This window comes from Acomys minous, assembly GCF_964271855.1.
Source record: "Acomys minous genome assembly, chromosome: 12".
In the NCBI taxonomy this organism is placed as follows: domain Eukaryota; kingdom Metazoa; phylum Chordata; class Mammalia; order Rodentia; family Muridae; genus Acomys; species Acomys minous.
Genome location: NC_140493.1, coordinates 9,753,324 through 9,774,411, shown reverse-complemented (window position 1 = coordinate 9,774,411; position 21,088 = coordinate 9,753,324). Strand labels below are relative to the sequence as shown.

The 21,088-nt window shown below is 42.5% G+C and overlaps 1 protein-coding gene across 1 annotated transcript in view; it reads right to left on the bottom strand.

Moving 5' to 3' along the window:
• Window positions 1-21,088, bottom strand: part of YAF2 (YY1 associated factor 2) — a 60,497-nt gene that overhangs the window by 37,164 nt on the left and 2,245 nt on the right. The window contains 3 exon segments of the mRNA XM_084750173.1: window positions 2,561-2,575; window positions 2,577-2,609; window positions 2,611-2,628. Coding sequence (XP_084606299.1) covers window positions 2,561-2,575; window positions 2,577-2,609; window positions 2,611-2,628 — 66 coding nt within the window.

Below are 21,088 nucleotides of genomic sequence, written 5' to 3'. Positions count from 1 at the left end.
TAATAAATAGTCTCAAAATTACACATTCTCTTTTTCTTATTTTGAGACAGGGTCTCACTGTATGGCCCTAGCTAGCCTGGAAATTGCCATGTAGACCATGCAGGCCTTGAAGTGACAGAGCTCTGCCTGCCTCTGCCTCCTGAGTGCTGGGATTAAAGGTGGAACCACCTTGCCAGGCTGAGCACATTCTTTTCCTAATGTGTCATAGAAGTTAATATTATACTGGCTAGAATTTCAATGTGCTAGTTTTTAAAGGAAAAAATATTTTCCAGAGAAAAGTATAGTTCACATAGGATTTACATAGCCAATAAATGAATGTTTCATATACAATAAACTGGTAAATACATTCGTGCACTTATGTAGACAACTAACTTTTCAGTGAGTATTTTTGTATTAGTTACCTACTAACTTTAGGAACCACCTGATATGAGAAAATGGTAAAATTTTATCCTTGCTCTCAAAAAGCATTCAACAGTTTTAAGTATTTAAAAATGTGCTGCACATGATGGCACACAGCTGTAATCTCAGCATTTAACGAGGCGGAAGCAGGAATTGTGTGGTCTCAAGATCAGTCTAGGCATACAGAATCATAATAGCTGAAGGCAAAGAGTTAAGGCTAAACAGTGTGATCCTGGTAACTGTGACCACAGAAGTAATTTAGTTAAGTATATTCCTTAAATTAAGACAGTATCACCAAATTTCTACTCTGAACAAAAAAACAGCGAGACAGACGCTACCAGCGAATAGGGGGATAGCTTAGTTGGCAGAGTATTTGCCACAAAAGCCTGAGGACCTGAGTTCAATGCCTGACACCCACATAAAAAGCCAGGCAGAGCAGCTCACAACTGTCAGCCTACCACTGGGAAGACAGAGAAACAGGAGGCGCCCTGGCGCAGGCTGGTCATCCTAACCTCATCAGTGCGCCCCAGGACCCAGTCAGAGACCGCATCTTTAAACATCAAGGTGTAGTTACTGTTGAGAAATGATTGACAGACTACTCTCTGGCCTCTCCTGGTAGAGCTACCCATGTGCAATGGCACACACACAAACAATGTTAGCCAAAAAAGACTGATGGGGAGGGGAGCAGAAGTGCTTCGGCTTTCAAATACAGAAAGAATGGAGAAGTCACTCTAAAAGAATGGAAAAGTGGCAGCCAAATCCTTAAACTATCCAAGTGAGGGCAAAGACCAAAGTTTCAAACTGAAGACAGTAAGACTACATGAAGAGAATGAAATGGAATTAACAGCAGGCTTTAAACACGCATAAAGAAATGAAAACTTATAAAGCAGCTTCAGAAGTATATTACTCAGGCTCTATGTGCTAAAAATGCCCTTGAAGAGTAGTTTCCTGGTAATAGCACAAAACAAAAGAAAAACCAAAAATAAGAAAGTAATTATAGGTGACACAACTCAGTAGTAGAGTACTTCCCTAGCAAGCTTCAGATTCAAACGTGTGTGTGTGTGTGTGTGTGTGTGTGTGTGTGTGTGGATACATAAGGCAGACACACAGCCATGGAGAATTCTAGCCTGTAACTTATGGAATTAGAGTGCTTTGTAGCAGCAGAGATTGTAATTACAAATGATGACATGGAAAAATAAGTTCAGCACTCCCAAGATCACGTTCAGGTACGCCTTCAATGACACTACAGGACCCACTGAAAGCTATGTCACTTAATGCCTGCGGTCAGCCAGGCGTGGTAGTGCACCCCAGCAACCCTCATACTCCAGAGGTGGAAGGGTCAAGGCAGCTTCAGCTACGCAGGAGTGTGAAGCCGGACTGGTCTATCTAAGAGCCAGTTTCAACAACAAAGCTAAAGAACTCTTTTTTAAAAGTGCTAGACAGACTAGGGACGTAGCTCAGTGAGGCAGAGTATGCTTGGTGTATACTCTAAGAAAAGAAGAAAAGAAGAAGTGCCAGTTGATTAAAACCAAATTCCGATCACGGTGGCACAAACTTAAGAGACGGACAGGTGGATCTCTGTGAGTTCAAGGTCAGCCTGGTCCACACAAGGAGCACCTGTCTCAAACAAAGCTACTCTTAGTGTTCAGAATACTGTGCCAAGTTAATCTGACCGAATTTGGTATGTGAAAAATGTGCAGTTCAAGTACTTTACTAAAAACAATAATATAAATAAATTCATAAAAGAACTCAACATGTAGCTTTTCTACCTAAAACATAATTTTTAGAAAGTTATGTAAATAACACTTCTTTAGAACCATTTTATACCTATGCATAATCTATTAGTAGTTTGGTATTTATTCGTAATAGTTTTCATAGCATACAAAAAATAAGATTATCCAAAACCATTCACAATTCCTATTACTCTCCTAAAGAGAAGAAGTTTGAGAGAAAGACATCTCGTTGTGAAGACCGGATTACTCACCAGGAACTCGAGCTCTCCTATTGGGTCTTTTCCCACACAGATCCACCCCTTCCTCTGTCCATCCTGAGGGTCCTCGAGAAGCACATCCACAGGAACTGAGGCATGCAGCACAGATGCATGGGAAGAAAGCTGGGGCGGGCTTAGGAGGCTAGAGACATGCTGCAGGCACTCACTTACCTTCCTGAAATGGGATTGCAACGCTCCCTTGGTCCTCGAGGCATTCACAAAGCTTCAAGAATGTGGATCTGTGGAGATTACCCAATAGGAGAACTCCAGTTACTGGTAAGTGATCCAGTTTTTTCTTCTCTATCAGAATAAGAAGATTATTGAATTTTACTTGGGATTATTAACTCGTGTAGAGCTACACAGGAGAAACAGATCTGACTGCATCACAGAACTAAACACGTACTCACCAAAGAAAAATGGATAAAAACAAGATGACTATTTGGTGTAGTCAGAAATCCAAGGAAAATACAAAGACTCAAAAGATTTCATTTGTAAATATGATAATGGCAGCTGTATTTTAGCAACAACAAAAATCAGCTATGAAACTTGCATTTCACTGAAACACCACCATTGTATTGTAATATTAGTATAGCAATAAGCAATTGATCAAAATCTGCCATTCTTTAGGATTATCAGGCCACCATGGTAAATTTTATACTAAAATTCACACAGCTATATTGGTTGGCTAGATATCACTAGACTTCAGATTAAAAAGTCATTAAATCACACTTGGAGGCAGAGGCAAGCAATTGCTGAGAGTTCAAGCCCTGCCTGGTCTATAAAGTGAGTCCAGGAAACATACAAAAATAAAAAATAAAAAAGTCTTTAAAATTACTATTGGGACCTATTAGCAAGCATCAAAGTACTCAAGTTACTAAAAAATAACAATGTTTATTTTTTTGTCCTTCAATACTTGTACCAACATGTCTATCATTTAAAGAAAAGTTCTAATCAAAAGGAAGAGAATCCTGGGGAGACAGCTTAGTGACTAATATCTTGCCTTATAAGCATAAGGACCCAATCTGTGTAACTCATGAAAAGAGCTGGCTGTTGCTGTAGGGTGGTGCACACACCTTTAACCCCAGGATTTGGGAGACACCAGCAAGTGGATCTCTCTGAGTTACACAGCCAGTTCAAGGACACCAGGGACACAGAGAGAACCTGTCTCAACACTTAAAAAGCTGCAGTGCTGGTGACAAGGTGGCAGGGAGGTGGATTCCTGAGGTTTGATGGCTAGCCACTCCAGAAAGGAAGGCAGAGAGGAAGGGGGGACCAAAGGAGACAAAAGTGACACCCCAGGCCATGTCCACCTGCAAACAGAGGAAAGAGATGCCAGGCAGACCTCCACCTCCTCCCCAGCTGTACGTACGGGCATCTTACTGCCTTTAGCTGCACACCGTCATTCCGTCATTTGCAGGGAAAGCCCTACATTAGGAGCAGTAGATACAGATGCGCTTCGGTACTTTTACCATTATACTGTTGAACATCCATCCTCTACCTTCCAGATCTTTCTAAAAATCTTTTTGAAATAAGGATTCATATAGCCCAGGCTAGACTTGAACTTCTGATACTCCTGCCTTCGCTGTCAGAATGTTGGAATTATGTGTATGTGCTACCACTCTCCCTTTATGCCATGTGGGCATTGAACCCAGGGCTCCGTGAATGCTAAGCAGCATCTACCAACTGAGCTACCTTTGGCAGCCCACCTTCTAGATCCTTGTGGCTTCACTCTTCTCCATGCCATGCAAATAAACTAAAGAAACTTTGTACATTTTCTGTTTCATCTGTAAAATTAAATAAGACTAAAAGAATATTAAATCATTTCTCCACCGAAACAAATCCAGAATATGAAGATCTTACGTTTAAATATTGTTAGGAAGAATTTAGTGCACGGCACAGATATCGAAGTCTGTTAGTAGCTTGCTAAAATTTTTGCTAGAGTCACATTTAATTTTATCATGCACATTTCTCTGTGTACCTTATATCCATTTTCTAAGCCTGCAGTATACTAATCATGAATGGTTTCGTTTTAAAATAACTATTCATTCAAACTGCGTACTACTTCCATGGGGTCTACTACACTGCCACAGGCTGGTTGTGACTGGAGTGTCTGGACACAGGACGCTGCAGCGTAGCGAAGCTGGGTGCTATGGCACCTTTAGCATCAGAGGCTAGGGAACTGGAGGAAGGTTGCTGGAGGCATATCCCTCAGGGAGGATGTTCACAAGGACAAGCTGCTATCAAGGCAGGAAGCCTGAGCTTGCTGTGCTTTCTTGCCTGCCTTGTCATGTGACCTACTGTGTAGAGCTTCGTCACAGGGACTGCCCTCTCTCCAGAAGCTGGAAACCGACAGCTAGTCCACAAAACTGTAAATTCAGCAGGCCTGTTTTCTTTTTCAAGTACGCACCAACAGACAAGAGATCTCTATTTTGAATTGCAACACGAAGATCAATGTTATTGTTGCTTGGTTTTTGTTTGTTTGTTTGTTTGTTTTATACAGAGCTGCTCTGTATAGCCTTGGCTGTCCAGGCTAGCCTTGACCTCAAGAGATGCACCTTCCTCACCCTCTTGGAGTGCTAGGATTAAAAGCTTGTGCCACCATGCCCAGCTCAGATTACGGTTGTTGCTGTGTTTTTGTTTTTGTTGTTGTTGTTTTGGTTTCTGTGTAGTCTTGCTATCCTGGACTCACTTTGAAGACCATGCTGGCCTCAAACTCTGCCTCCCAGAATGCTGGGATTACAGGTGTATGTATTTTTAAGGGTCATCTAAGTCAACATTTTTAGTTGCAGATTCTCCCTTAATTTCAATTTGCTAAAGAACGGGCAGCACACCACACAGAGTTTACATTACTTATTTGGACTACAGGGACAATTATCTAAATGTTTTTCCTTAATGAAATGAGCTAAAAGACATCATTCAAAATCAAATAATATCCAATTTTTATTTAAAGCAAATTTTGTCTCCATTTAGATTTAAGTCTTTGGAACTTAAAATATAATTAAATACATTTAAAAAATAACAACAGTAAGGCACATGTAAAATATTTTAATATAATCAAGAGCGTAATCTACATATGGGCAGTGAAAGCTACATGTTGTTGTTGTTGCATTGGTTCTGTGTGTGTGGCAATGGGACTTGACCCAGGACCTGCCACATGGGAGGCAAGTGATCTACCACTGAGCTATATGCCTTCAAGTAGATTTTGGTTGGTTTTTCGAGACAAGGTTTCTCTATGTATCCTTGGCTATCCTGGAATAACTTTGTAGACCAGGCTGGCCTCGAACTCACAGCGATTCTCCTGCCTCTTCCTCCCGAGTGCTGGGATTAAAGGTGTGTGCCACCACCACCCAGCACAGGTTTTATTTTTAAATCCAGAAGTCAGGACGCTCTCCTCAAAATCAGCCTGTTTTAACTCTAGCAATTATAATGTGCATCAACCAAAAGTTTCTCCTTAGTATTCAAAACAGAACCAAATATTTCATGAGTAAAAGTTACCTCATAGTACATGGTAGCTAAAACTAGGTGTAGTGGTGCACTCCTTTAATCCCAGCACTTAAGAGACAGAGGCAAGCAAATCTCTGAGTTCAAGGCCAGCCTGGTCTACATAGTAAATTTCAGGACAGCGCAGCAATTTAGAGAGATATGTCTCAAAACAAACAAACAACAACAACAACAAAAAAGAATGTGAAAGCTAGCTGGGCATGTGAAGCACACTTGTAATCCCAGTCACAAAGAGGCGGAAGACCTTGAGCTTGAGGCCGCCTGCGCTAGACAAATAAACTGTCTCAAATAACATAAAACCCAGGCACGGGGTTTTGTGCCTGTAATCCCAGCGCTCTTGAAGCTGAGACAGAAAGACCAGCATTAGTTTAAGGCCATCCTCAGCTATACAGGGAGTTTAAAGTCATTCTGGGCTACACAGTAAGATGCTATCTGAAAAAGAATATTGGGGGTGGGGTGGGGATAAGTAGTCTTGGTGTAGAGTAAACATAGCAGTCAAAATAAGAGGCTGGGTAGGACAGGGTAGCAGGCTATAGCTCGCGTGGAGCCCTTGTCTACTATGTGTGCGGGCTTGGATTCATCTCCAGCTCTGTCTCTTCTGTCTCTTCCCTGACTGCCTGTCTTTCTCTGTCTGTCTCTATCACACACATACACGCAATCTGAATATTCATGTTTAACCTCATAAGCCACTATGAATATCATTCCAGTACATAACTGTAAGACACAGTATTAGATTTGCCTTTGTAATGAAAGCTACTCAGACGTTCAAAGTTGCCAAAACATCATTCAGAGTTGTTTCCACATGCCAATGTCTAATTTACAAGACAGGATCTTATACTGGCAGTACCCAGCAAATTCTGAAGTGAAAATATGACGTCAGTGTATGACCATTTTCTTGAAGGACACTTCAGAGCTACTCATAGGCAACTTCCTGTTAAAAGTGCAGGTGAGCTCCAGGTCCCTCAGAACTCCTGCTCTAACCTGAGAAGCTTGCTTTACTTACTTCCATTTCGGGTTTCCATAACAGGCTTCCCTTTCAATAGACAATCCTGCTAACAATGAAAAGTTTTAGCTGTAAGCTGTGGTGGGCCCTGAAATGACTGCAACTCTAGCTGACAACTTAATTGCAGCTTTATAGCAAAAAAGAGACAAACAATAATAATCAAATTTATTTTGACCAGATCTTAGAGTCCTGCAATATTTTTCAAATCAATTCTTTTTTGAATGATTTGTTTTATTTTTAGTTTATGTGGATTGGTGCTTTGCCTGCAGCAATGTACACTGTTTGCATGAGACCTGCGTCAATCAAAACAGGGTGCTAGCTAGGCGTGGTGGCGCACGCCTTTAATCCCAGCACTTGGGAGGCAGAGGCAGATGGATCGCTGTGAGTTTGAGGCCAGCGTGGTCTACAAAGTGAGTCTAGGACAGCCAAGGCTACAGAGAAACTCTGTCTCAAAAAACAAACAAACAAAAAACAACAACAAAAAATAAAGAAAGAAAGAAGGTGCTAGATCCCTGAAAGTTACAGGTAGGCGTGAGGTTTGATATGAGTGCTGAAAATTGAACCCTGGTCCTCTCTAAAAGCAGCAAGTGCCCTTAACCAGACTTCGAATAGATTCTTAATAACAACCGCTAAAATACAAATGTGTATTTTCCGTTTAAAACTGACTTGATAAAACAATGTCAATTTTTTTCTAATATGAATTCAATATAGTCTGAAGTTAACAGTACTAGTTACTATGACAACTAAAGAGTGGTTCTGAACAGCTTTTTCCTTCCTTTGAAAGGAAGTTAGCCCTTCTTTATTACCAGTGAGCGACGTTTAATAATAATTCCTCTTCTATATTTTACCAGGCCCAACTCTAATCATTCAAGTTTAGAGTAGTGCCACTCTCACTTTAAGAGTGCATATAAAAACTGCAGAGATGGCTCAGTAAAGGCTGCTGAGCCTGATGATTTGAATTTCATCACAAGAATCCACATAATAAAAGAAAACCAACTCTAGAAAGTTGTCCTCTAAATTCCACCCAGAGACAAATAACTGCAAAAGTGCAGTAAAGGTGCACATAAGACTGAGCGTTTCATTCCTCTGCAGAGAATCCGCCTGTTTTGTTCAAGGCCTCAATTAAATACCCAACACTTTTAAAAGCCACCTGCACAAGAGATGGCTCCTCCCCTTTGTCTTTATATTTCAAATACTGCCCCTGTCGTCACATTTTCTGTCTATGACTATTTCAGCTGAGATGCCATGAAGGTAAGAATAGGCCTTATTCTCCTTTCCCACTCTGCTACCACAAACAGCAGCTGCCGCACCACAGCACTGCACAACTCACTCGTGTACACATCCAGTCTCAGCTGTGTTCTGCACTGCTCATCACTAAGTAACTTCCTCCGCACTCACAGAAGCTTAATCTAACCCACTGGTAGATTCGGAGACAGCTGGAGCTCTAGAGAACCAACACATATAGACAACGCGGTCCTGTTTATGAGCTGATAACAGAGTCCTGAGTCCTCCTAAAAAGACATGACAGAGCCGGGCGTGGTGGCGCATACCTTTAATGCCAGCACTCAGGAGGCAGAGGCAGGTGGATCTCTGTGAGTGTAAGGCCAGCCAGTGAGTCCAGGACAGACAAGGCCACACAGAGAAACCCTGTCGGAAAAAACCAAAGACGTGACAGAAGAGCTTCCTCAGGCCACATATGCTCGCTCACAACTAGCTATGTAATTGTCCACATTTTCAAAGTTATTATACATTTCTTTACAATTAAAAATTTGACAGCAGGCCAGACAGTGATGGCACACTCCTTTAAACCCAGCACCTGGGAGGCAGAGACAGGCAATCTCTATAGTTCAAGGCCAGCCTGGTCTACAAAACGAGTCCAGGACAGCCAAGGCTATCACAGAGAAACCCTGTCTCGAAAAACAAACAAAAATTGGACCCCAGAATCTACTTGAAGTTTTGAGGATTTTAATTACATTACACTCTGCAACTTCAAATAAGAAGTACATTAAAAAGTGTAACTAATTCATCCCTCCTACAAAAAAGTATAGTTTTAAAAATAAACATTTCTAAATAATTACAGCATTCTTCTTTGGGCATCAAAGCTAGCTAATAACAATTTTATTGATCTTTCTATTTATTATTAATCTCCTTTATTTAATCTATTTATATAATCAAAATTGTTACAATTATGAAAAGCTGAGGACAAGCAAAATGCAGTATTATCATCCTTTACAATTTAACATGTAAATAAAAAATTTGTACCTGTGACAACAGAGGTCACACTGAGTGTGGTAAATGAGTGTTACATATGTAGCCGTCACAGGGAGCTTCACGGGAAGAGCACTCATCTTGTTTCTTCAGCCACTCTCTCCAGTGCTGCTTCCTCCGGTCTCCCTTCCCTAACTCTTTGTTCTTCAACACTCATCTTTTGCACTGGAGAGGAAGGACTGGTGACGTCACTGCAAGGTCTTCCTAACTCCCACTCCCTCATACGTTCCTCACCCACTTCCCTGGCTCCCACTTAGGCACGACGGCAATGATGAACAGACCTGTACCGAGAGCTCCTCTTTCCTAACCTTTCTCCACACACATAACCGCACGGGGATCTACCCTCTCACACCTGGGCACCTAAGGGTTCATGAAGCTGAAAGTCAACTACTGCCTTTCCAAGGCTTATCAAAAGTCTACCGATGCAGTCGCACAAGTGAGCCAGACCCACTTGTGCATGCTCCTTCCACAAAGCCCAGTTTTCTACCCCACAGCCACACGCAATGAGCAGTCGAGTCCTGGAAACGTTCCCCTGAACACGGGCACAATCACCCGTGCCCTCTGCCCTAGCAGTGCCTCTAGTCACCACAGCACTGCTGACTCCTGCCTCGACGGCTGTGATTACTTCTCCTACATGGCTCTCCGCAGTCAACAGTCACCAAGCAAGTGTGATAAAGAAAGAATAAAACTACAGGCACTGATTTTAATCATATATGGTATTGATGGTGAAAAAAAATTTTAAGTGCTTAAAAATAAAACCACAGAAAACTAAGTTCTTTCTTAGTAAAATGAGGGAAATAAAATGTACCGCATGTAACTCAAAGTGAACGAAATTAAATAAACGTTCCTTAGAAAATAAGTGGAAACCAGGAAATACGAGAATCAGATACATAATAAAGGCCGCTACAGTTCAGTTAAGCATTTTCAGCTCCTATGTAAAATACATACATGCAGTGAGAATTTCAATTAACACTCTGCAATCATTAATAACCAACACATACTAAATTTACTACACTATGCCAGATACCAGTTTTACACATCACCAAATGGCAAGATGGAGATTTAGGCCAAAGAGTGACTCTTGGACCATGGTTCCCTTAAGAAGAAAATGGTTTAGGAAGGTACAGTGAAACAAAACGAAAAGCCTTCCAAAAAGGAATCGTCACTTTTAGCCTAGAATGCTTTCAAATTAGCGACTTACCACTTCAGCACACACTGCTTACCGTCATACGCTACTGGAGCACTTCCTACATGGTAAGATGTTACACTTACTGTTCTGATCAAGATACTAATATGACTATCAATATCAACACACTAGAAAATTTATTTACTCACATATTTTTAAATCCATTCACTGTAAAAGTAACTTTTATTCTCCTATTCAATTGTTGTCGGGGAGGCTTACTGCCTCCTTCCGCTAACCTAGGCCTAGTTCTGGAAGCTTCGAGCCTCTGTACAATCTAACCCAGGCCTAGAATGTTTTAGTCTCTGAGACTCATTGCTTAATAAGCTCACCCTTACTTGTTCTTTCTGAGCTCTGGCCTGGCTGGTTCAACTCAGCTGTTCTGGCTCAAACTCTTCTCCCAGCTGATTTATTTAATCTGGCTTCTCTCTTGACACAGAAAGGCTCTGCTTGACCTCAAACTAACTCAGCAATCTGCTCTAATCTTCTGGATTCTTCTCATTCTGGCTTATTCCATCTTTACCTGAGTTCTTGTTCTTTCTCTCTCTCTGCAACCCGTCTCTCTATTACTGTCCTGATAAAACTGCCTCCTCTCTCTGTAAAATGCCTCTTAAGTAGCTTCCCTTTCCTCTCTCTTCGCCTGAGAGTTGGGTGTATCCTATTCTGTCAAATCTTCTCTGATTTTCTGCCACTCAATTAGACATCACTTTCAAACATGGTGCTCCCTTCTACAAACTAACTTTACCTTCATTTGGAATTAAAGGCATGTACCACCATGCCTGGACCTAAGCTTTTCTTTACCTGATACTTGCTCTATACCAGGCTGGCCTTGAACTCAGATCTGTTTGCTTTAGTCTCCTGGATTAAAGGCGTGTCTGTATTCCAGCCAGATCACAGAGATCTAGAAGCTCTTTGGATGTGATCTCTTGCCGGAGCAGCCATGTTCTGAATCAACACTGCTCTACAACTCACTCTCAGGCTCCCCTACGGCACTCACAAGTAGGCGGGAGGGAAGAGGAGGCGCTAAGGAAAGGTAGATTATAAAAACACTGAAGCAATTCGTGAGAAACGATCGAATTAGGAACTACTCACTCTTTTCTGTTTGTTTTTGTTTTTGTTTCTGTTTTGAGACAGGGTCTCTCTGTGTAGCCTTGGCTGCAGAGAACTCTAAAATTCGAGTTCTCTGTATTTTGGCTTGTCCTAAATTTACTAGAGGCATGTAAACATTAAAAACAGTATGCATGCTACCACAAGCCTCAGCAACCTCCGAGGAGCCTGCGACCATTGTCACCTTGGCCAGAGCCGGAGTGCTCCCCTTCGGGTTGAGGAGGCCTGCTGCAACTTCTGTTAAATGGCAAGAAATTCTCTATGTGAGCTAGCCATGGGAGCGCAGGCCTTTCATCCCGGCACCTGGGAGGCAGAGGCAGGCAGATCTCTGAGTTCAAGGCCTGCCTGGTCTACAGGTCAACAGAGTGGGAGCCAGAGATACACGAAGAAATTCTGTCTCGAAAAACAGAAACAAACAACCAAAAAGGACTACAAGTCAAGCACAGCCCGAACAAGTGGTCTTGCTTTATCTAAAATATGGCCGTGTGCTGCACCTGTGTCCTGCTCACTAGTTCCTACTTATAGGAAGTATGTTTTATGTTACAAGTTGCCAAGATGGACAGCTACATCTGGATAGGAGGAAAATTACAAGAAGAAATCCTTAAGATGGGGGGGGGGGGTAGTTTAAATTCTACCTCTGCTAGACAGAAAAGGTCGCAGACCTCCAGATACTTTAATCTCAAATTAACTAGCTATTGGCCTGACCTATGTCCCTACCAACACTGCCACCACCAACATATTAGACTAGAGCCTCAAGTCCAAAGACAGAACAGGAACAGGAAGACCTCCTTCTAGCAGATTCCACACACTGCCTCTCAGTTCTTTAGGGCAATGCTACAAAAATCTTCTAAACGTAGCTGAAAATCCTAAAAGGGCCTGCAAACAACAGTGACCTCGACTTGTTAAGAACTTAAACACCAAGTCCTCCCACCATCTGACAGTCTTCACTCTGCAGAGCATCAAGCAAACATAACTAGTCTGTCCCAGGAAGCGAGCGTGCATTCTGGAGGCTCCTGAGAGAGCCTGTCAACTCTTACACTAGTCCTACAAGCTCCTCAAGCAGGCAGTATTATCAAATGTCTACAGAATCACGTAAGACAGATGACTGTCGAGCACAGAACAGCTTATGTAACGATAAAAAGGATAAAAAGCTAAGAACCAAGCACTACCAATGTTCTACAAATACTTGGTGAAGTGAATACTTTATTTAAGAATCAGAACGACATACTATTTCATTACAAGCTTTAAATGGAATAATTCAAGAGAAGTATGATTTTAAACCAAGGTTTCATTCAAGGATTCAGATGGAACCTTTGGTTTAAAATCCCTCAGTGAAAGCCTGACACTCCCCCGTTAGCATCCCTCTAAGGGTAATGGCACCCTAGCTAACCCTGAAGGAAAGGGAAGCTAGCGAAGTCTCACCCAGCAAGGTAGTTTTAGAAACTCTCCACCAAAGGAAGGAAGGAAAAGATCAAGCAGCAGTCAGACTACCTGGTTGCAGCTCTGACTCTGATACCAGGCCATGCCTAGATGATCCCTCCTCCTTACAGCCCTAGGGTAAACCTGTGGATTCTCTAGTCCTGGCGTTACAGATGCTTGTAAACCACCATGTGGGCGCCACTCAAAAGCATATATGGCCTGGTCTGTGTTGTGCTAGTTTCTAGGGGAAATGTGCACTTGTGAGCCTCTGAAAAGCTTAATGAAGCTTTAAAGCATAAAGGTTTATCTACCAGAGAGATTTACCTTGTCTCAGGAGTGAGCGTTTATCCTCAGAGTATCCTACGTACCCTACCCTTAGGGAGTATGAACTGATCTCCCAGGTTGGGACCTTTCAACAGTGAGGTGTAGCTAATAAAGTAGTGGCAGTGCTGACAGTTTAGAGCCTTTGTGGCAAGCAAAAGCTCACCTCCTGAGGCACTGGAGCTAGCCCCACCTCACCCCTGGCGGGTGGGAAACAGGAAGTGCCAGTTGCTTCAGCAGCCAACCTGACACACCTGGGAGGAAGGACCCTCAATTAAGGAATTGCTCTATCATCCCGGCCTGTGGGCAAGTCTGAGTGGCATTTCTCAACTACTAACAGATTATCAGAGGGCCCAGCCCACTATGGGAGTGCCATGCCCGGGCAGAAGTCGTGGGTTATATAAGCAAAGCTGGTCCGAGGGAGCCAAGCAGCAAGCAGCGGCCCCCCATGCTGCAGGTCCTACCTCCAGGTTCCGTCAGTGATACACTATGATATGTGAGACATAATCCCTTTCTTCCCAAGCTGCCTTTGGCTGGTCGGTTTTATCTCAGCAGGGGAAAAGCAGAGTAGGAAAGGGGTGAGGGTCGAGAATGCACGAGACACAGGCTGCTCATCCATGTCTGTGTTTGGCTACAGACAAACAAGCAGTGCTCTATCCCGAACAACTGATGGACCGCTCGGCGCGGCCGTGGACCTTGCTTCCTTCCTGTCTTGAGTCTTCTCAGCGGCTGAAGACCCACTGCACTTGCCTCCCTTCAATTGCATAAAGCTAACCTGAATGTTACACAGATTTAAAAAGCATCTTGAAAATATGTAAGAGCAACTAAACACAGGAATGAGAAAATCAGTTCACATAAAGAGCATGGCAGGGACACTTGTGAAATTCTTCAGTTTATGGCTGGATCAGGTGCCAATAACAAACACCCAGCAAGATGACTGAAAAAAGTCATGCAACTGCCTGTGGCTATGAATGTTAAAACAATGGTTAAAGAATATGCATAATGGTACCTTGCATGGATAGGGAAAGAAAACACACACTTCAAGAAGCCATATGGTTACTGAACGAAAATTCCGATGCAAGAGTGGGTTGCCTCTTCAAGAGCTGGTTGGGGAAATCACAGAGGCTCACACAAACCAAGAAGGCTACTGTCAACGGCAAGACTATTACTGAAGCCGTCATGAACTCTGGTTGCCGGGCATGGAGAAATCGGGATAGGCTGAGTTCAAAACACAGTCCCTACCAGCTCGGGTTCTTAGTACAGAGAGGCTGCAAAGGCTGATGAAGAACTGGGCCAGTGGTCTTACTCAGCAGGGTATCCTTCATGTTAAAACTGTCAGCACACCAACTGGTGGTGCAATAGTGCCATGACTGACGTGAGTGCACTCAACTACCTTCCTGCTCCTAATAAGTAGAAACTACTTACTAGTCTGGAGAAGAGGCTGGGGCTGAGGAGGTTACTGCTGTCAAGTTTTTGGTTTTTGTTTTCTAAATGGATGTGATGCTGAATGAATGGATGAATATTGAGGAACTCTGTTCTCCAACATATTCATTTACCAAACACCACCAAACTGCCTTCTATGTTTATACCCGTGGAATATTACTGCTGTTGGTTTTGGCCAGAGAAACTTCATTCTGTAGGGTCAATGACGGCTGCAGAGACTCATAACCAGCAAAGTGCTGAGGATAAGCCTAACTCTTCCTGAGGATAATAGCACAATGCTCCGCCCTGAATAATTTTACAACTGGGCTCAGGGATTATGTTGAAAGGGGACCACAAGAAAAAAGAAAGACCTAGAGAACAGAGGGGGATGTTAAGGAACTCTGAAGTCACGTGGCTGCACAAGACACTTCCTAACTGGAAGGAAAGCACAGGCATCTAAGAAGGCGCACGCGACCCCATTCTCCTCCACAAAAACACAGAAACAAGTGGTAGAAGGGAAACTCTTCTTGAGTGGTGCATGTTTGTTGGGTAAAGCCCGCCAAGATTGCTTCCACCTGTGACAAAGCTTAATCTTTCCCACACAAGTTCCGCTTGAAAGTAACCCAATTAAGCTCACTGGCTCACCAAGCCAGTGCGTGGCAGAATTGTTCCTTGTCTGTCACTGCCTCCCGATCTGAGGCAAATAGAAATAGTCTTGCCCAGGGACAACAGGAACCCTCAGCACCATGCCCTGCTGCTCCTCACTTACTCAGTGGCCACTCTTTAAAAAGCATACCAGGACCAGGATTATGTAGGTTTGTTAAAAAGATATGTGCATCATTTTGAGAAAAAGATCTAGTAATCTAATATCTCATGAAAGAAATGGCACAGGTTTCCGAATTGTGACTCCAGCACTGGAAGAAGGATGTGAGACACAACCCGTGGAAGACTGTATATGGAGCAACAGTACGCTGGAGTTAAAGCTGAGAAAATGGTGGTTTCCAGCTTAGGTAATAGAAAAGATTCATGCCACACACAAGGGTAGGAATACAGAAAAGTCAGATATGACCAGGCAAAAATTAATTTCAGAGACTTACTAAGAAAAATAAAGAGTATTGATGGCATCAAAGAAGGAATATTTTAATTAGAAAACAAAAGCTACCAACAAAGACCAAGAGAATGACACTGAAAGAAGACTGACATTAAGTCAACAGATCTCATCAAAAAGGCATCATCAGTTATCAGACCAAGAAGCCAGGTAGTGGTGACACACGCCTTTAATCCCAGCGCTCAGGAGGCAGAGGCAGGTGGATCGCTGTGAGTTTGAGGCCAGCCTGGTCTACAAAGCCACTGTGGGACAGTCAAGGCTACACAGAGAGACTCTGTCTCGAAAAACAAAAAAACAAGTAAGGACAAAGAGTATCTGCTCAGGTCAACCTATCTCATGCAGAGAACCCCAGGCCTGTAACACTGTAACAGGCCAGCAACTCACACAAGTTTCCTCTTCGTGCTCTTAAAAGCTATGTTTATGTGGTTTTTGAAATTTTACTTTTATTTTATGTATATGAGGCTTGCATGCATGTAAGTGCATCATACACATGCAAAGCCCAAGGAGATCAGAGGAGGTCATCAGATTTCTCTAGGACTAGAGCTAGATCCTGAGAATTGAACCATGATCCTCTGAAAGGGCAGCCAGCACTCTTAACCTGAGCCATTTCTTCAGCCTCTGTTTATATTTTCTCATCTATGACAGGGCTCAGTGACAAGGCACTTGCTTTATCATGTCCAGAAACCACACAAATGGATAATGCAGATTTGTTAGTTCATTTTAAAACATGTCACATTTTAATGAAATGACATATTCCCTAGGGAAACCTCTGTATTTTCTAAAATAAAGATAATTTTGTATACAGTACTTTTTTTTCTTTTGTGCAAGCTTCCCACATCTGGTCAACCAAAGTATATTCTGTCACACCTACTTATGTATTTAACTTCCTGCACTATGTTATCTTGGTCCTAGAATATGAAATATACCTAGACTCCAATAGGTATAGTAAAAAAGAAAAAGGGTTTTCTTTTCTTTTTAAAAAGACAGTGTCTTAATTTGCAGCCCAGACTGACCCTAACCTTGCAATGTTTCTGTGTCTACTTCCAAGGCACTGGAGCTACAAGCACACGCCACCACACCCAGCCTCAGTCGCTTTTTCACATAATTGTGGATATTCTTCTTTCCAAGTAGCTGTTTCTTAAAGTTTAGTTGCAATATAAAACCTAAAGCCACATCAGCTAAATTTTCAAGTTATTTCCTTAAAAGCCTTCCTGTTTTGTACTTTGATTATTCATGCACGCTCTTTAACACCACACACTGCATTGGTTATAAGGAAATTATAGCTCACTAAGTAATACAGAGCTTCCAAATGTGGAGACATTTCATGAAAATATCAGAAATTACATTCACTGATATCATCACCAACCTTACCAGAAAGAAAAAGGGTGCACACAAAAATAAGACAAGTATTCAGAAGCACCAAAGCTCACTGTTGTGATTATGGGTTTTAAAAATATACCGTTTTCACTTGATTTATATCACTGATAAAAATGCCATCATTTTTTCCCCAGAAATGACAGGCTCAACTGCACATACTTTCAGAAAGTGTCTGTAAATAGTTCTCCAGGTAGCCTTTCAAGTGGAGGCTGTTTCCTGAGAATGAAGACAGCAAGAAGCAGCCAAGTGTCTCCCTTCGCCTTCAGCAGAGTGCTCTGCCTGCACTTCCCGCTGTGGTGACTACTAACAGCAAAGAGGCAACAAAAGTAGCCTCCTACCCTGCTTCACCAAAGACACTCTGAGGTGACACTGGGGTGGACTTTCACTAGCTGGTGAGAAAGGGTACACTGAAAGTAATGGCATGTGGTGCCTCTGCGTGACTCACACTAAACGGAGACTTTTCCTTGCCCCTGCCCCTGCCCCTGCACTGTTCACATGGTTAACAGTGAAAAGTGAAAACAACTTGGGCACCACAGGTTCACTATTACAAAAGTGCTCAGAGCTCCAGGGTTTCTCCTTTGAAACTTTGAAAATCACGACTAGATACTAGCCAAACACTTATCCCCTTTCACAGTGTCCCTGTAGACAATGAACTTGTACAAGTTCTTTAACCATTGATAAGCAGAGGGTAAACCCTTGAGAGCAAGTCCCTAAATATCAAGTACAAGTACTCCTCAGGCGGCGGACGGTCGGGAACCGTGCTGCAAAAGAAAACCCAATCCGATGGCCTTGTTTGGCTTCTCTTACTTCTACACCAAGTGTCTAGAAGAGTTGGTACCAAACCGCAACTAACAGAAAGCCACTGTGACAGGTAACAGGTATACTGTAAAGACTTTCACCAAGTCACAGTTGGTAGCTTTATGGTTTCTTCAAAATGTAGACTTCACAATTTATTCCTACTTCATAAAAGCTGAAATCACTTTTACCATTTACCACATCCTAACCATGACTGTGTTAGCTATAAACTATACACACATTTTAGGTCACTGTCATCTCTTCAGCTCACACTAAACACATAACCCACCTCAAATGAAGAACTTACTTTTACTGATTTATTTATTTCATATGTATGAGTAGTTTGCCTGCATCTTTGTCTATATAACACGAAGAGGCCATCAGAGCCCCTAGGATCGGAGTTACAAACAACTGTAAGCTGCCACATGAAAGCTGGGGACAATCCAGGTCCTCTGGAAGCGCACCTGGTATTCTTAACCAACGACCCTCACTTGTAAAACTGTATATAGTCCATAGTGTTCCTCATTAACAACAACAAAAAATACCAAATGCCAGGCAGTGGTGGTGCATGCCTTTAATCCCACGACAGGTGGATCTCTATAAAATCAAGGCCAACCTGGTCTACGGAGTGTGTTCCAGGACAGCCAAGGCTACCAGAGAAACCCTGTCTCAAAAAAACAAACAAACAAACAAACAAAAAACAAAACACTACCAAAAGCAAAGAAACAAAATTTCCTCACGATAGTGAGTACCTAAGTCAGGTTTTGTACAACCAGACACTAAAGAAATGATGCTGATGCTGAAATGGCTCGTGTGAGACACGAACCTGTTACCAGACTCTTGCCTACCATAGAAACTAGTACTTTACTATATACCCCCAAGCTATGACACAAGGAGAAAGCTACCCTAGCAAGCTACATTCCCTGTCATGCTTGAATGCCTGCATGACTAGGGTGGCTGACCAGCTCTCATTCAGACTACGGTTTGAATCCAAAGCAAACAGCATTATCACACTTATTTATATCTACCTGCTAATGAACTTAGGCAAGACAGTAATTTTCGATTCCCTCATGAACATGTTCATCTTAATTCAATCATCCAGCAATTAATACCTTCACAGGCAATGCTAAACACTTCCCTTTCTACGAAAGTGAACAGTTCATTTCCTAAAGTCTTTGCATGCTTTTATTTATTATATTTACTGACTTTAAAACAAAAGCCAGCTATACAGGAGACTGGGCAGGCCCTCTAACAATGTTACAATGGTGCCTATTCTGGTTTTGCTAGGTTGTTATCATTGTTTTGGCTTGGATGGATTAGAGGGGGAGTGATTTGGGGGTTTTTTGGTTTTGTTTGGTTTGTTTTTTGTGAGTGTGTGTTTGTTTGGGGTTTTGTTTGGCTGTGTGTGTGTGTGTGTGTGTGTGTGTGTGTGTGTGTGTGATATTTTTGTTTTGTTTTTACAATACTCCCAGCACTCAGGAGACTAAGGCAAGAGGAATTCTTTTTTTTTTTTTTTTTTGGTTTTTCGAGACAGGGTTTCTCTGTGTAGCCTTGGCCATCCTGGACTCACTTTGAAGACCAGGCTGGCCTCGAACTCACAGCGATCCACCTACCTCTGCCTCCCGAGTGCTGGGATTAAAGGCATGCGCCACCACGCCCGGCTTGAGGAATTCTTTATGTTCAAGGTTAGTCTGAACTCCAGCACAATGCTGCCTCAAAGGACATAAAAGCACAATATTGAAACTTAAGGTCTTTTAACTATCTTGTTTACAGTCTAGGATTTTTAAAGGATTAATCAAATTAAAACTAAAGGCATCAAATACAAAATGAAATGCAATGATATAAATGGCATAAATTTATAGGATGTAATTTTTTAACTGAGGAATTGAAGCTATGCCCAATGACGTACATGGTCTGAATATAACCCCATTATCTGAAGGACAAAACCAACCAAAGATGCAGCCAAAGAAAGTAACCATCCGTTCCAGTATAAAGCATCTGAATCAGGTGTTTTTAAACTCTGTGTGTGTGTGTGTGTGTGTGTGTGTGTGTGTGTCTGTGTGTGTGTGTGTGTGTCTGTGTGTAAGTATGTATCCTACTCCAGTAAAATCTTTCAAGAGACACTATAAACACACCTTCTATAGAGACTTAAGAAAGAAAAAGTTTCAGACTTCTAGAATGACTTAGGCTTGGCCTCACATTTGACAACTAAGATTCAGTTCAGAGGTCGTTGTGACCCAAGGGATCCCAATGCTGGCTGTGGTCGCACAAACAAGTCATTAGCAAGCTATATCCCTCCGCCCTGCAGCTCTGTTCCCAGCCTTGGTTCTTGCAGCCCTATTCTTTAAATTACTCTTAACTGCTAATAAACATGTCAACTGGGCGAATAATTTCTCTCAGCCACTGAACTTTTGCTCTCCATCTGTGTTCCATTGTCCTCTCATCCTATTTCCCATCATGCCTACAAGAAAATATTCTGCACGTCACCAGTATCTACTTATTACCAATGTTCTACTGTTCTATCCAAACATGGATTTCATGTTCAACTTCAGAAAAAGCAAAGAAAAGGTAACAGGTAACAGAGAAATCAGAGCTCCTATCGATAACTTAGGGCCAAAGTCAAGAGAGAAGAGACAGTTCAGGGGAGGAAGGAGACGCTGAGAGGGTCACAGTGCAGACACTTACTTTTAGGAACAGAGTCCCTTAGACTGCTGCTGAGCTGCCCAGAGCCTCTTCAGTCTCAAGCCAAGTGACAATGCTTCTGAGTCCTCCTCAAGCCATGTTTCCACCACCAAAAATTGGATCTACAAGACCCAGGGGCCTCCAGGTGGCCCCAAGCCTCTTTTAAAGCAGGCCCACTCCCCTGTGAGCTGCAGTCCTCCTCGCAGAGGCCACGCGCTCAGCCTGCCGCTTCTCTTCCCAGTGTCATCGCCTACTCTACTTCTCAGGGCTCCTCTAACCCCAAGACCTGCGGTGGAGCAGGACACCAGCTACCCCCCATCCTTGCTGTCCCTGCAAACAAACAGGCTCTTCTAACCCCAGTGTTTCTCTAGTAGTAAGAGAAAACAGAGGAAAGACAAAACAAAAAAAGTAGCAATACAGAGGCAGAGATCAGGATTGTAGTAATTGTCTCTACTTCAAACGCCTGCCTCAAAAAAAAAAAATCCCACAATACATACTGCTTCTTTACAAATA